The 16,096-nt window shown below is 34.2% G+C and overlaps 2 protein-coding genes across 5 annotated transcripts in view; both read left to right on the forward strand.

Moving 5' to 3' along the window:
• The first annotated feature begins 252 nt into the window (after positions 1-252).
• On the forward strand, positions 253-3,058 carry LOC107699061 (transketolase-like). The gene is made up of 4 exons (XM_016500259.1): positions 253-282; positions 1,882-1,965; positions 2,152-2,245; positions 2,919-3,058. The coding sequence occupies exons 1-4, from the start codon at positions 253-255 to the stop codon at positions 3,056-3,058; spliced, it is 348 nt and encodes a 115-aa protein (XP_016355745.1).
• Positions 3,059-10,290: 7,232 nt separating this feature from the next.
• Positions 10,291-16,096, forward strand: part of LOC107696460 (protein bicaudal D homolog 2-like) — a 20,494-nt gene continuing 14,688 nt past the window's right edge. For 3 of the 4 annotated variants that reach the window (XM_016496910.1, XM_016497070.1, XM_016496834.1), the window contains exon 1: positions 10,291-10,994. In XM_016496910.1, coding sequence (XP_016352396.1) covers positions 10,743-10,994 — 252 coding nt within the window. In that variant the 5' untranslated portion in view covers positions 10,291-10,742. Of the gene's footprint in view, positions 10,995-13,982; positions 14,130-16,096 lie in introns of all 4 variants that reach the window. The other variant, XM_016496997.1, reaches the window with a different exon arrangement.

The following is a 16,096-nucleotide window of genomic DNA, read 5'->3' on the forward strand; positions in this document are numbered from 1 at the left end:
AGATCCACTCGCGCACACAATCCACAAATGCACTTGAGAGATCCACTCGCGCACACAATCCAGAAACACACGCGAGAAACCCACACTCGTGCACACAATCCACAAATGTACGCGAGAGATCCACACTCGCGCATACAATCCACAAACGCACTTGAGAGATCCACTCGCGCACACAATCCACAAACGCACGCGAGAGACCCTCACTCGTGCACACAATCCACAAATGCACGTGAGAGATCCACTCACGCACACATGGCAATCCAGACAAAGGAGAGAGCTCATGTTTTGGTTCAGTAATTTCACTTAATGGCAATGTGTAAGTCCTTTTTATTAAGGTTTTTTTTATCATGTGTGAATAAAGACTATGAAAACAGTCTAAAAACCTCCTACAAATGCACGCAAGAGATCCACAGGTGTGCATTTGTGGATTGTTGTGCGTGAATGTGGGTCTCTCGCGTGCGTTCGTGGATTCGTGTGCGCGCCTGTGGATCTCTGGCATGCATTTGTAGGAGGTTTTGATACTGTTTTCACTCCATACATCAAATGTACACTATATTTATAAGGATGTTGATATATTCAGAATTGAATTGAGAATGCTTTTTAAATTCCAATTTTAATGCAGAATTGCAATGTAAGGAAGTAGAGTTCAATTCAAAGACATTTATGTAAGTTTGTAACTATAAATGCTAAGTTGATCAAGACGATCTTAGAATCATAGATAGAAAAATCTTGTTAAGGTTACTCAATATATTCAAGTTTTCAAAAATTGGCTTCTGAGTAAACTTGAATATATTGAGCAATCTTAACTCGATTTTTCTAAGGCAGTAAGTTTTGCAAGATTTTTTCAAGTAGAGTTAACAAATTGACATTTACAGTGTACAGTGATTGGACAAAAAAATTTGAACACTTGAGAAATAGGCCAGATTTCTTCATTAAGGTGTTTGATCACCATTTGCATTCAATACAGCTTCCAACCTTGTTAGAATACATTCAGACAACTTTTGAATAGTCTCCATCTGAATATTGTCTATAAAAACATCTGCCAGTTGCTTTAGAGATGTTGGATGAGTGAATCTGGTTCTCACTCTTCTCTCCAAAACTACCCACAGTGGGATGATAATATTCAAGTCAGCTGGTTGAAGTTCATCTTGGTGTTTCAACTATCCAGGTTTTATGATCACAACTCAATCTTTATCACATTTTATCATCGGTGTCTGTGATTAAAGTTTTAGTAATAGCAGCTCTTTCATTAATGTTCTCTGTGGTCAGTTTTTGAAGAAACAGGATCTTCAAAGTGAATATTGTGGTTTGCTGTTACATTTCTGCAGTAGTTCTGTGTTGTTTGGACTTCTTGTTCGACGACCCCTATCGTTTACTTTAGGTTTTCATCCACTATTCTTCTTCGCTGATTAAATCTTGCCATGCTTTGTGTCCGCAGTCATGATGACTGTTGTTCTTAAAACACCAAACAAGAAGTCACCCACTTCACTAAGTGCTTGTACTAACCACTGCTGAACACAACTTACACTACACTGATATACTGTACAACCTAAATAATATATACAACAGAAAGATAAATAAAAGATAATCGCAACATTCGTTTTTTTCAGTGTGGCTTACACAAATGATATCGACCCCTATAATAACGGGTGTTCACATTATTTTGTCCAACCCCTGTAGATACGTAATTTCCCAGAATGCATTGCATGTGTTCAATTGCAATTCAGTACATTTCAATTCAGCCTAATGTTAGATATGGCCAATTCAAATTCACACTCATGAATTGAAAGCAAGACAATTCGAATTATAATACTATTAAAAACTATCAGAAAAGTATTTTCTTCTTCATATTTCTATCAATTTTCTGGATCTGGACTTTAGGGGGTTTGCTACATCAGGACCACTCGTCCAGAGACTGCAATCATTTACGACAGCAATGAGGACTTCCATGTTGGCCAAGCCAAGGTAAAGCTGTCCCTTAATCATCATTCAGTAATAAAATATATGAGACTAAAATGAGATATTAAATAGATTTAAATCAATTTCAAAATAATCATACATATATTATAGATGCACTGTGTTGAGCTGCATTATTAATATTATATGAGAATGTACGATAATGTACCATAAATGTATAAATGACCTGATTAGGTGGTGTGCCAGAGTAAGGAAGATCAGGTTACAGTGATCGGAGCTGGAATGACCCTCCATGAAGCTCTGGCTGCAGCTGAGCAACTCAAAAAAGGTACAATTAAATAAAGAGATTGTAAAGTATATATCTCATTCAAAAGGCTGAGGTCAGTAAAATTTTGTACATGTTTTTGAAGGAAGTCTCTTATGCTCACCAAGGCTGCAAAAATACAGCAAAAACAGTAATAATGTGAAATATTATTACAATTAAAAATAACTTTTCTATTTTAATATATTTTAAAAATTATAAATGTCTTTACTGTCATTCTTGATCTATTTAATGCATCCTTGCTGAATAAAAGTGCTGATAAACTTTAATAATAATATAATATAAAAAGAAAACAGTATTTTTTTTTCTGTGTACAAGAGTGGTTTTGTCTACAAAATAATTAGTGAGTTATAAGATTTCCTAAGTCTTAATTGTTAATGTCATTTTTAAATGAGCTGGATTTCATTGTCTCTTTATTGATTATCTTTAGTTAAATATATAGCATTATATTAGTCATAGTATTATTTTACATTTATGTAAGTAATACATAGTTTTCTTTACTGAATAAGATCTAGTAAAGAGTTATTTAAAAGTGCATGCAGCAGGTACTACTTCATATCCTTAGCACTGACTTAAGTTGTGTGTCTCCTGTACAACGTTTCTCATTTGTTCATTATTGTGATGTATGTGTGAGCTTAATGTAGACTCGGGTATATGTGCTTTGTGTGTCATTCCCCAGAGAGGATTTACATCAGAGTGATCGATTCTTTCACAATCAAACCCCTGGATGCCAAAACCATCATCGACCATGTGCGCGCCACCAAGGGTCGTGTCGTCACCGTTGAGGATCACTATTATGAAGGTGGGTTTCTAGCTTAGAGCACATTATCCCTTGTCTCAAGCACATATTTCAGCCTGGCTGCACATCCAAGTAGCATGAACAGCACGTTCAGCCGAGCAGGGCTGTATCGGTTCGTGAGTGCAATTGGCTGGCTGGAAGAAACATGATGTGTTGGCAAATTGTCATTGGATCGGGAAGCGAGAGGCATTGTGTTTTTTTAGCCGTGTCTCATTCTGTTCATTCGGGTGAAAAAAAGACAGAGAAGCGGATGGCTGTCAGGTCTCCTTAAGCAAATGTACGGCCGCGGGGCTTGTCATGTCCTAGATTACACAGGTGGCCCTGGACCTGGCATTTCTGCCTTCGTGCCAGAGGAGGAGTGAGGCTGGATGAGAAAGAGAGAGAGTTTAACATCCACAATCATTCTGAAGGCAAACATCCCCTCTGCCCTGAGGGAGAGAAAGAGGATCGGGATGGACAGAGAGAACGTGTGATCGTAGCAAGGTTGAAAGCAGAGGCATGTGGGGATAAAAAGAGATTTGGATAGTCTATCAAGGCATTATGTCAAGCATACATGAAATTTAAAAGCAGAACATGGTGCAGAAGGTCAAACAGTGACCTTTATGCACAGGTGAATGCTAATTTAAAAACAGGAGATCAAGTTTAATATGCTTTCTTGATGATAAAAAGAGCTTAAGATGGTCTATTTTGCTGGTTTTGGGCACAACCAACTAAACCAGCTTGGGAACTCTTTTTTTTTTTTTTTTATCAGCAGCAGTGTTTTTGAACATTTAAAGGTGAGCACTTGTACCTGGTGTTCTAACATCTGCCAGACATTAAAACATTTTTGATAATTAAGCTGAAATATATATATTAAATGAAAAGCTTATTAAACTAAACAAAAATGTTAAATGTGACATTGCCGACTAATTGAAGATTAAGTTAAAGCACTAACATTACTAAGTGGAAATAATAAAAAAATAGAACTGGAATAAAATGAATTAAACCTGAATAGCAATATTAAAATAAATGACAAAGGCACATAACAAAATTACAAAAAAAATCAAACTAAAATTAAAAAAATTAAAATATAAAAATAACAGCTAATTCAAAATATTAATACAAATTATAATAGTATATAGATAACACTAAAATAACACTGGTTTGGGATCAGTAGGATTTTTTCTTAAGAATTTAATACTTAAATTCCGCAAGGATGCATTAAACTGATCAGAAATGACAGTAAAGAACACAAAAACACAAAAGATTTCTATTTTCTATTTCAAATAAATGCTTTTCTTTTGAACTTTCTATTCATCAAAGAATTCTTTAAAATTGTGCGACTCCATAACACAGGTGGTCAGGAAGATGCTCAGCAGCTCGGCCAATGCCAAGTGAACCTGTTTGCTTTGCCCCGCCCACTCCCCCAAATCAATCGAATAACCAGCTCCACAAACACTGTCACATGACTTCCTCTTCTTCAGATCGTGGCCCCTCCCTCCACCTTGTTCACTGTGAATGACCCGTGTGAGTATAATAGTAATGTGAGATACGTGGTGTACATTTTGAAGTAATGTTCACATTCCATTTTTTTCCTTACAAATACACTAATATTCAATAGTTTGAGGTCAGATTTTTTAATTAAAGGGGTCATATGATGCGATTTAAATTGTTCCTTTCTCTTTGGAGTGTTACAAGCTCTTGGTGCATAAAAAAGATCTGTAAAGTTGCAAAGACTAAAGTCTCAAATCCAAAGAGATATTCTTTATAAAAGTTAAGAGTCAGCCACGCCTACCTAAAACGGCTCATTCTAACACGCCCCCACATATCTACGTCACTATTTGGGCGGCGTTATGCAACTCTTCCCACATCTTCACGCAAAGAAAGAAGGCGTAACTTTTATTCTCGCTGTAGTATTGTTGCCGCCGCCGCCATGTCGTGAAGGCACTGTGCGCTTCATTGTGAAAGCGAAACTACTTTGTCTGGCCTTCCAAAAGAGGACGATATCTGCTTCGTCATGCCTGGAGCTGATCCGTGCTTGTCGCTGAGGAAATACTTCAACTTTACGCGTGGATCGCCGGATCGGCTTTCACTGTGGACGAAGCGGAGTCCAGCCCGGGGTCGTCACATGTGGTTGCCGCAGGCATCACAATATGGTAAGGGACGTAACATTTCCGTCACACGCTTGAGGAATTCGGCCAATCACAACGCACTGGATAGCTGGCCAATCACAGCACACCTCGCTTTTCAGACCGATGAGCTTTGTAAAAATCAACGCGTTTCAGAAAGGCGGGACATAGAGGAGAAACAATAATGTACAGTATGTGGAAAATAATGTGTTTTTTTAACCTTAAACCGCATAAACACATTTCATTACACCAAATACACAAAATAATGTTCTTTTTAGCAACATCATATGACCCCTTTAATAGTTTAATTCAGCAAGGATGCATTAAATTGATCAAAAGTGACAGTTAAGCCATTTATAATGTTACATAAGATTTGTTTCAAATAAATGATGTTCTTTTGAACTTTATATTCATCATGAAAAATTAATATGCAAAAATATTAAGCTGCACAACTGTTTTCAGCATTGACAGTTAGAAATGTTTCTTGAGCATCAAATCAGCATCTTACCTAATCAGGGGTGCGTTTTCCAAAAGCAACTATGGTCGGAAGTTCCGTCGTTACCAATAGAGTTCAATGGAACGAACCACCATAGGATGCTTTTGGGAAACACACCCCAGAATGATTTCTGAAGGATCATGTGACACTGAAGACTGGAGTAATGATGCTGAAAATTTAGCTTTGCTTCACAGGAATAAAGTAGCCTACATTTTAAATTATATTTAAATAGAAAACTTAAATTGTAATAATATTTCACAATATTACTGTTTTTACTGTATTTTTGATCAAATAAATAATAAATTATACATTTTAAATTATATTTAAATAGAAAACTTAAATTGTAATAATATTTCACAATATTACTGTTTTTACTGTATTTTTGATCAAATAAATGCAGCCATAGTGAGAAGAGACTTCTTTCAAAAAGATTTTACAAATTTGACTGACCTCAGACTTCTGAACGCTAGTGTACATACAAATACATATACAGTAGTCTTTTTCTAGCAATGTTCTTGTACTAATAGTTTAAAATCAACATTAAACCATATTTACAACCATTTTTACTTGCATAAAGTGACATATCTTGAATGAAACAGGATGAAAATTTATAGGCAGGGACTTGATTTTGTCCACCTGGTATTAATTAGATTATGAAAAGACAAATGTATTGTTTTATGTTGATTTGAAAATCAAAGTTGAAAGCTTATAGCGACTCTAAAACGTATTTACACTATCACCTCAGAAAACATCGATATGCTGTACAACGTGACACTCGTGTTTTTAACAGTCATTTGATAAGACCCAACAATAAAACTGTTTGCGACATTATATTTTAATACTTTTTATATTGTTACTGTGTTGCTATGACGACCGGGCGGGGCTGGATTTCACGGGAACAGAAACCTGTGCAAAAAAAAAAAAACGATTTGATGTTACATTCGTAGAGTTCAGTCTTTAAACAGATAATCAAATGAGAATGTCTGCAGGGTGCTTCAGTAAAGTAGTAAATGGTTGTCTTCCGTGAAACTGTTTGTAGTATAATCTCAGTATTTACAAAGATGGAGTAGCATTTTGTGGTGTTATGAGCATGAAACATGGTTCTTTTCTGGCCAGAGAAGATGAGAGAGATGGATGAAACCATCAGCGTCACTGGAACGTGCTGTTATACCTGAACTATGAACCTACAACAAACACATCCTCTGTTATTTTTCGTTGTAACTCAACAAGTCATTGATTAAAACCCTCTGCATTTGAGTTTGAGACATCATGTATGTGTTGCCTGTTTTATTCACTCTAATAGGTGAGACCGGGGCTAGTTGTCACACACGTACTGAATATTTTTCAGAGTGGGTTTATTTTTTTAAAGTCACTTTCCATTATTACTGAACAGGTCATTTAAAACATATACTTGCCACTAAATTGGGGCATGTTGTCACACTGTATGTTGTAAAGAGAAACTGTTGTATATTTAAACAAATAAGAATAATTCATTTGTTTGTAAGATGAAATACAATACTATACTATTGTTTTAATTTTAAGCAAAAAAAAAAACATTTACATAGAATGTATTATACACTGAAAAAATGGTGTAGAAACCATTTTCACTCAGAAATTACTAGTACATTTCAAAATGAATGACAAAGAAAGGCATTGAATTAATTGTGAGATTAAGTATTATTTTAGACCTGAGAAATATGTTTAGAGAAATCTCTAAACACTCTAATATTCTTTGTTTTATTTACAACTTCGAAAAATCAGTAGAATAACTATTAATCAAAACCACAAAACAGCAAAATACAAAAGGTAACAAATAATAAAACAATATTAAATCACAGTTTTTGCAACAGATGTGAAATGTGCTAAATGAAATCAGATCACATATAATTAACATGACAATTTGATATAAAGCTCCCATGAAACAATATGTATGTGAATAGAGCTTTACAAACTTAAAAAAAAATGTGCATGAACATAAATGGACACCTGCAAAAGACATTGACAATGATCACAATTGCAGTATAAAAATAAATAAATAAATGTTAATTTTTTTCTTTCTTACCTTTAGTAAACATTCATTTCAGTTCAGTCATAGTAATGCCTTGCATTTCTAATCTTCCTGTTTAAAAGACAGGAACAACTAGTCCTTAGAAAATAATCTACTTCAATGCCACACATCATGAATCCCTGCAAAAAGTTCTCACCATAGAGCATTATATTTGCGTATTGCTCCTCTTATAGCAAACACAGCGAGGCCACAGCCACAAGACAGAGTATAGACTGCAACAGAATCAGAAAACTTGGATTATTGCATCATATATACAGTATATACTGTTCAAAAGCTTGGGGTCAGTAAGATTTTTTAAATGTTTTTGAAAGAAGTCTCTTATGCTCGACAGACTAACATGCTGATTTGCCACTTAAGAAACATATTATCAATGCTGAAAACAGTTGTGCTGCTTCATATTTTTGTGGAAACTGTGATACATTTTTTTCAGGATTATTTGATGAATAGAAAGTTTAAAAGAACAGCATTGATTTAAAATAGAAATCTTTTGAAATATCATAGATGTCTTTACTGTCACTCACTTTAATTCAATTTAATGCATCTTTGACTAAAGTAGTAATTTTTTATATTAAAAAAAGTTCTGACCCCAAACTTTTGAACAGTATCGTATTTACTGAATTTATGAAATATATCCCAACACATATGAGGAGCACCACCTAGAAGAGCTTCAGCTTGTGCTTTAAAAAAACAATGAGCTGAGAAGAAGTGCAGCAAAGAAGCCTTGTGATGTCTCTCTTAGGAAGTTGAGGTTAACACTGTACCATGATAAGACCTGAGATGGAGGACTGTCACAAAGAAAGCCATACAATAACCCCAGATAACATCTGTAGAAAAAAATAGATCTTTAATAACAAACCAGTTTTCATGTTTATCAAATGGCCTGGAAGAATGGGCAACCTGTCTGAACACAATAAAATGATATACCTTTCCAGTGGTAAGGTCGACCCTTACATCTTTTAGTATGTGCTGGCAAACCTGTGAAAAACGTTAAACAAATCCTGTTCCAATACATTTTCAACATAAATGTCATTTTAATGGCTTCTAATCTCTGTTGTGCATTTATATTTGCTACATTTTACATTTTCCAATTTTCTGATTAATTTTATACCATAAGTTTTAATCAAACATCTTACCAAAGGATGCACCCACACATTCAAAAACGACTGTGAAGAGCACAGCAAGAACTGACGGCACCACAACGGCTGGAAAACATGCATGCTGATAAGTGACTGACTCAAAGATTGATTGGTCATGTGTATAGAATAGAGGTACTTAAAAAACACTTTTTTTGTCATTAAATAAACTTCAAACAATTTTGGAAAGTGTGTTTTTTTTTTCATGTGTAAGACTTTATGGATAAAATTCAGATAAGAATGAACATAAATAATAGTTTCAGTAAGCCACATCATTCACTTCACTAAAGTCTGAAGAACCAGTGCTGTTCACAGTAGGCTTATATATATACATAGTATATACTTACAGTAAAATGGCCTGTAGAGTAATAGTCCACAGCCCAGGCCAAAGCAGATAGAGAAAAAATGGTAACATTTATCTGTAGGCAAAGTAGAAATAAATAAATACTGTACAACTTTCAGTTTCGATTTAAAATCTGATCTGGCAAACTTACAATGGTTGTAAACATCCAAAGCACCCTAAAGAAAGAATTGTACAGTAACTGAATATGCAGTATTGACATCTTTCAGTATTACATCTTTTTTTTAGAGCGTATGAGAGAAAGCTAAATAAGAACTCACCATTGGGATGATAGTTCACCTTGGATACATTAAACGCTCATTCTGCTACTTCTTTCGATTCAAGTGTGTCAGCCATTAACCATGGCGGATAGTAGTGATGAGTTGGCATGAAGAAAATATATTTCACTTTCAGATTGATGGGCAAAACCAGTTATGTGGTTTGAATGCCCTTTAATCAAATACTTTCTGTTTTACATGCAATTGTGGTGGCAACGTGGAAGGAAACTGCAGAAAAGCAGAATAAAGCATAGTCAACTGAAAACACAATGATAGACAATTGAGTTTCAGGTGTTGAGCAGGGGTTTTCAGACTGGCTCCATGAGGATGTGAGGGTGGACTATACAGAAAGTTTAAAAGAAATTGTAAAAAGTATAAAAATGTACCAACAATAATAATAATAATAATAAAATATATATATATATATATATATAATATGTATATAATAATAATAATAATAATAATAACATATATATACTATGTATATAATAATAATAATTATATATATATATATATATATATATATATACAAAAATAAGTAAATATTTTCCAGATAATATTCTAAGAATTTATTTTGGGTTCAATGCAATGACTGTGTTAATATATCAATTATTTAATTTAACAGATGTGTTGTCTTTGTAATATATCATGCTTATTTCAATTTTAAATAATATTATTTACAATATTACACTTATTCTTTCCACACTTTTTAATTACTTTTTTTCCACAAAGTATAAATAGGTCTTTATACATAGACTATATCCACTATATAAAGGAGTCCCTGATATCAAAAACTCAGAAACTGGAGGACCTTACATCTACTTCGCAGTTCGCACGACCTGAAATATTACCATCAGCAGATGGAAGCATTGAGCAACATTTTGGGTTGAATTTGGCATCCAGTCGTTAAACCATCTGTGCTGCCTTCGTGTACAAAACACAAAGCATTATGGGTCTTGTATTCTAGCACCAGCCCAGATACAACGCATGCATGTGTGAATGGAACTACATTATCCATAAAACAGGAAAGACAAAATCACTTCGTCTGGATGATCTCACAAACCGAGTTCCCAATCTGAGGAATGACATCCAAACAAGAGGAAATCATGGAGTTATACGTTAAATCATGGGGAATAAGTTTATAAGATTGAATCTGAACTTTTATATTAAGAATAGTGCATCTAATAAACTGCATGCACTTCAGATTGATGAGCAACTTCATGGTTGAGAATGAGGAACTAACGGACTCGGTCCGTTATCGCCTGTATTAGACTGTGCCGGATGATGGCAAACATGTCCGGGGAGGAGGACGGGTGTCCCGAGGCGCAGCTGGTCACGGAGGCCGGGCCCAACTGGCTCCGCGCGGAGATCGAGCGCCTGACGCGGGAGCTGAGCGAGACGAGCCGGGAGAAGATCCAGGCGGCGGAGTATGGGCTCGTGGTGCTGGAGGAGAACCAGCAGCTGAAACAACGCTTTGATGATCTGGAGCATGAATATGAGACCGTCAGACAAGAACTGGATCAGCTCAGAGAGGTGAGACGAAATGATACAATAATGTTACAATGCTGCGACTTACGTTCTAAATGTACCGGTTTGATTTTGCGAGCAGCGGCGCACAAGAGGAAAAGTGTACCAGTCTCCACCCATTCTCACTCTTTTTGTGTGCTTTCATTGTTCTTCAGCATGTAGCCTACTTCACAAAAAAAGTGCCACAAATAATAGAAAATATTAAGAAATATGGATAAATCTGCTGTTATTTTGCCAGTTTGAAGTGCTCGTTATCGGTCGATTGACAGCCTTGTCTGTAAATGATATAGAAATATAGGATCTAAGTATAGCGTTAAATTAATGCAAACAAGTGTTAATTATGGACAGTTGATATTATAATTAACATTTTGCTTGAACTCAAATACAAAAAGCATCGAATATTATTTCATTCAGGTCTATTGTTTTACCACTGACACTTGGCAGAATAAAATTACCCGCAAAATTAAACGTTTTGAATTTATATAGACTTGATGATACAGATTACGTCAGTTTTCAGATTACAAAGGTGAAATGCTAATTGTTAGCTCTAAAGATACAAAATAGCCATTCAGTTTAAACTGTACTAGTGTGGCTAAACTCCACCTCGGATTGTGTTATTGTGCATGTAGGTTTTATGCTTTCAAATAAACTGTGTGACTAGATGGAATATTTGCACTTTTGATAGTTAATTTGTCATAATTAATTATTGTTGTTCTTGATCAAATATTCATAATGCATATTAGGTTTTTGTTGTCATCTAGTCAGTGATTTAGCTGTTTATAATGGAGTCGGAAAGCAAAAAATATCAGTTTTGCTTATCTTTATTGGTGATGGAAAAAAAAAATCAACATTGGTACTTGCAGTCAAATATTTATACTGGTCAGTCTTGTTTATAAATCAGCCAATAAAACTTATTGTTAGACCTCTATAATCAGAAATATTCTGACAGTACCAATATTTTAAAGGGGTCATATGATTTTCCTTTTTCTTTGGAGTGTTACAAGCTCTTGGTGCATAAAGAAGATCTGTAAAGTTGCAAAGACTAAAGTCTCAAATCCAAAGAGATATTCTTTATAAAAACAAATGCCTCGTTTGTAATGGGTTTTTATTGTTTTTGTCTTGTCGCTCCGGCCGGACACGGCATCAACAATATGTGAGGGGCGTAACATTTCCGTCACACGCTTGAGGTATTCGGCCAATCATAACGCACTGCATAGCTGGCCAATCAGAGCACACCTTGCTTTTCAGACCGATGAGCTTTGTAAAAATAGACGCGTTTCAGAAAGGCAGGGCATAGAGGAGAAACAATAATGTACAGTATGTGGAAAATAATGTGTTTTTTTAACTTTAAACCGCATAAACACATTTCATTACACCAAATACACAAAATGTTCTTTTTAGCAGCATTATATGACCCCTTTAAATGTCATTGCAGATATGTTATCTATGTGATATATATTATATAGCTTTACACAAAGACTATGCAAAGGCTAATATTACATACATACAATTATGTTTATTTTAGAATTTGTAGTGATTCTTGTTTGTTTTCATCACAGTTACCTAAAAAAAGACAGTTACCTTGTTATCTATGGAAAAGCAGGATATTCATTTTACAATTAGATTTATGAGTAGCCTATAAGTAAAATCAATAAATCCTTAATTGATTAAATACCTAATTTTGTATGTTCAGCATTCTAATATATAGACAAGTGTAAATAGATAAGTTGTGTGATGTTGATCAGAGGCTGCAAATGAAACAAGAAGTGAGATGTTGAAGTCCGTTTTTTGAGTGACTGAGACGTTTCTTCCTGATATGCCATCCTAAAATAAACCTCGACTGGGATGTATATGAATTGTTTTAGACCTAAATAGACTTCTTACAGTTTTCTTTATTTTCAACTCCGTTTTGAATGTGTTCTCGGCACCTTTGCACAACTTCTTCCTCTCTCCTTTTCCCCTGCAGCTTCCTGTCAACACAAACATGCAGCAAAGCTCAGCCATTAATCCTGATTGTTAGAATTATAGTTTATTTCGAGCTCGTCTCGGTTCTGTATACTTCCTTCCACTCTAATCTTTTCTGCACGGCTCTAAATAGAGGACGCAGTCTTTGTCATGTAGTAAGAAGATCTGGGAAGAAATCAGGCTAAAAAAAGCACCTAGACTAGACTGATCTCACACTTGGGGTGTCAGCAAGGGGCTTCAGCTAGAAGCTATAAAACGCTTTGTTTATAAAATGCTTTTGTATCAATCCAAGCCACTAGACTTCTGTAGTAGGTCAATGCATGAAATCAGATTAGCAGGCAGATTATCTTGCATGAGTCATTTTATTAACTAAAGCAATTCAAACTCATTAATACAGAAAAGATAGATGTAGTAAAATAATAATAATAATTTTCAGTGCATAATAATGATGATTAATTTGATTAAACAAATTTTTTATAATAGTCATTTCATAATAAATCCAAAAGCAAGACGTGAAAAAACTAGGGAGTTGAAATGGCAACTGAACTACTGAGTGATCCTCTGCTGTCATTTACGGCTTATAATGTTATGTTCATGTCAATTTCATCTTAAAAGTCTTTGTTTTCTGCCAGGAGACACTTTTGGCACATTTTTTCATGTCACCTTTATGAATGGAAAGTGAATCTTTAAAGTGATTTTTACTGCACAGCTGTAGAGTTGAGAAATAAGAAAGGCTTTAAAATATTATGTGTTTTAAAAATGTGTTCATGACTATGAAGCTAAGTTATCAATAATCAAGAATACAATTATGATGCTGTTTACGAGATAGCATCGCTAGCTAGCTAACGTTAGCCTAAACAGTTACGATTGTGTTTAGTTGTCAGCATTTAATGTACAATTGTGTGTAGGTAGGTACTCTCCCGGGATTACCAGGCTTGGCATATAAAATGATATGTTGTTAAATAACATGAAACTGTATGTTAATGCCGCTATCATTATTTACGGTGTTGAAATTATTTTGTTTCTTAGTTTCTGACAAGAACGAGGCAGGAGAGGTTTCTGTGAGGGTCTCAAGAGTCTCTACCTATATACCACAACACCAAATGAGGCTTCACCGGAAGTTTACGAGCTGGCTTATCTTTATGCGGAAGTTCCAAAGAGCGCTCCGTGCTTATGGTCAATTAGGTCTTGTTACTAGTCACATTTATTTGTTTGTTTACATTTATTTTTAATTAATTTATTTATTTATTTCAGCTGAAGATATTAATTTAATTAATATTTATTGTTAATATGTATATTATTATTATTTTTGTTTTCAGATTTTAGGTTAACGTTTAAATAATTAGGTCCCATTACTAGTTGCCATTTACTTATTTATTTAATTTTATTTTAGGTTTACATTTAAATATAATTAGGTCCTATTACTACTCACCATTTATTTATTTGAATTCATTTATTTTTTTAGATTTAGTTTAACATTTAAATATAATTAAGTCCTGTTTTTAGTCACCATTTATTATTTATTTTTGTACCTTCACTAATTTATTTTAAATGGTCCTGCGGTGTGCAGAACAATTTTTAAAAGTTCAAAGATTCTATGTTTCTCAAGTAATTTGAGCTCTCTTATTTTTGTTGTGGTAAGGTGTGTTTCAAATGCTTTTTTGTTGCTTTTTCTATTTTCTGTTAAATGCTGGGTGATGTCAGATGTGAAATATTGATGTTAAACCATGAGAGAGTGCACATGCTGAGTGCATTAAAGATAGGCGTAGTGATCAAGGCTCAGACACTCTGGATCAGACGGAGGGTGAGGTGAAACGAGGAGACTAGTTAATCCCATCCAAGTACATCAAATCTGCTCTCTCACCTGTTTGAACTCCAACACACAAACGCACACATTCTCATTCTCAAAACACTCTCTTAGCATAGTAAGACACAGTCTCGGCAAGAGTAGTGTTCCTTATGCCATATGACAATAAGGTCTTTTGCTAGGTTACGTTAATATGACCACAGACAGAGATAAATATTGTAAATATTGTAAATATTGAGATAATAGTGTTTACACTACAGTTCAAATCTAGAGTTTTACATGCTTTACGCAAATTAGAAAAGATGTGCAACCGGAAAAATAATTCTCTTATTGGTGTATATATATATACACTACCATTCAAAATTTAGGGTCAGTAAGATTTTTGAATGTTTTTGAAATGTCTCTTATGCTCACCAAGGCTGCAATTATTTAATCAAAAATACAGTGATATTGTAAAAGATTATTAACAGTTTTCTATATGAATATATTTTAAAATTTAATGTATTCCTCAGATACAAAGCAGAATTTTCAGCATCATTACCACAGTCTTCAGTGTCACATGATCCTTCAGAAATCATTCTAATATGCCGATTTCATATTTTTGTGGAACCCACGATATATTTTCTGTTCAGGATTCTTCAATGAACAGAAAGTATAAAGCAGCATTTATTTGAAATAGAAATCTTTTGTAACATTATACATGTCTTTACTATCACTTTTGATCAATTTATTGCAAATAATAAAATAACAAATTTCTTTAAAAAAATACCCCAAAATTTGAATCACTCCATAAAATGGCATGAATGGCAAATAGGGCTGAACGATTTTGGAAAATAATCTAATTGCGATTTTTTTTTACCAATATTGCGATTTAATATGCAATTATTTTTTAAAGCTCTTTATGTTCTGTATTATTCAACAAAGACAAACTATAAATCATTGTATAGTATGACCAACACACTATTATTGATAGATTAAACATAAATGTTATTTTCTGTAGGCCAGGCCTATATGTTACGATGAAATTAGGTGATGCATGAATTGATATGAATTACATTTTTATTTAACAACTACAATCACAGTAAATTGACTGATTTGTTGAACTTCCAATCTTGTAAGCATGTAATAATTATGTTTAAATAGCCTGGTGTAAACATTAATATGAAAGTCAGTAACAAATCACACAAACTAAAGTAGATTGCAGAAATATAAAAACAAATCTGTTGCTTTACCACACTACTTTAGGTAATTCAAAGTCACTGTAATAAACATATGTAAACGTGGACTGCACTTCTGATAACTTTAGACCAGTGGTTCTCAAACTTTTTTGGTCGCG

This window comes from Sinocyclocheilus anshuiensis, unplaced genomic scaffold (genome assembly GCF_001515605.1).
Source record: "Sinocyclocheilus anshuiensis isolate Anshui unplaced genomic scaffold, SAMN03320099.WGS_v1.1 scaffold313, whole genome shotgun sequence".
Lineage (NCBI taxonomy): Eukaryota > Metazoa > Chordata > Actinopteri > Cypriniformes > Cyprinidae > Sinocyclocheilus > Sinocyclocheilus anshuiensis.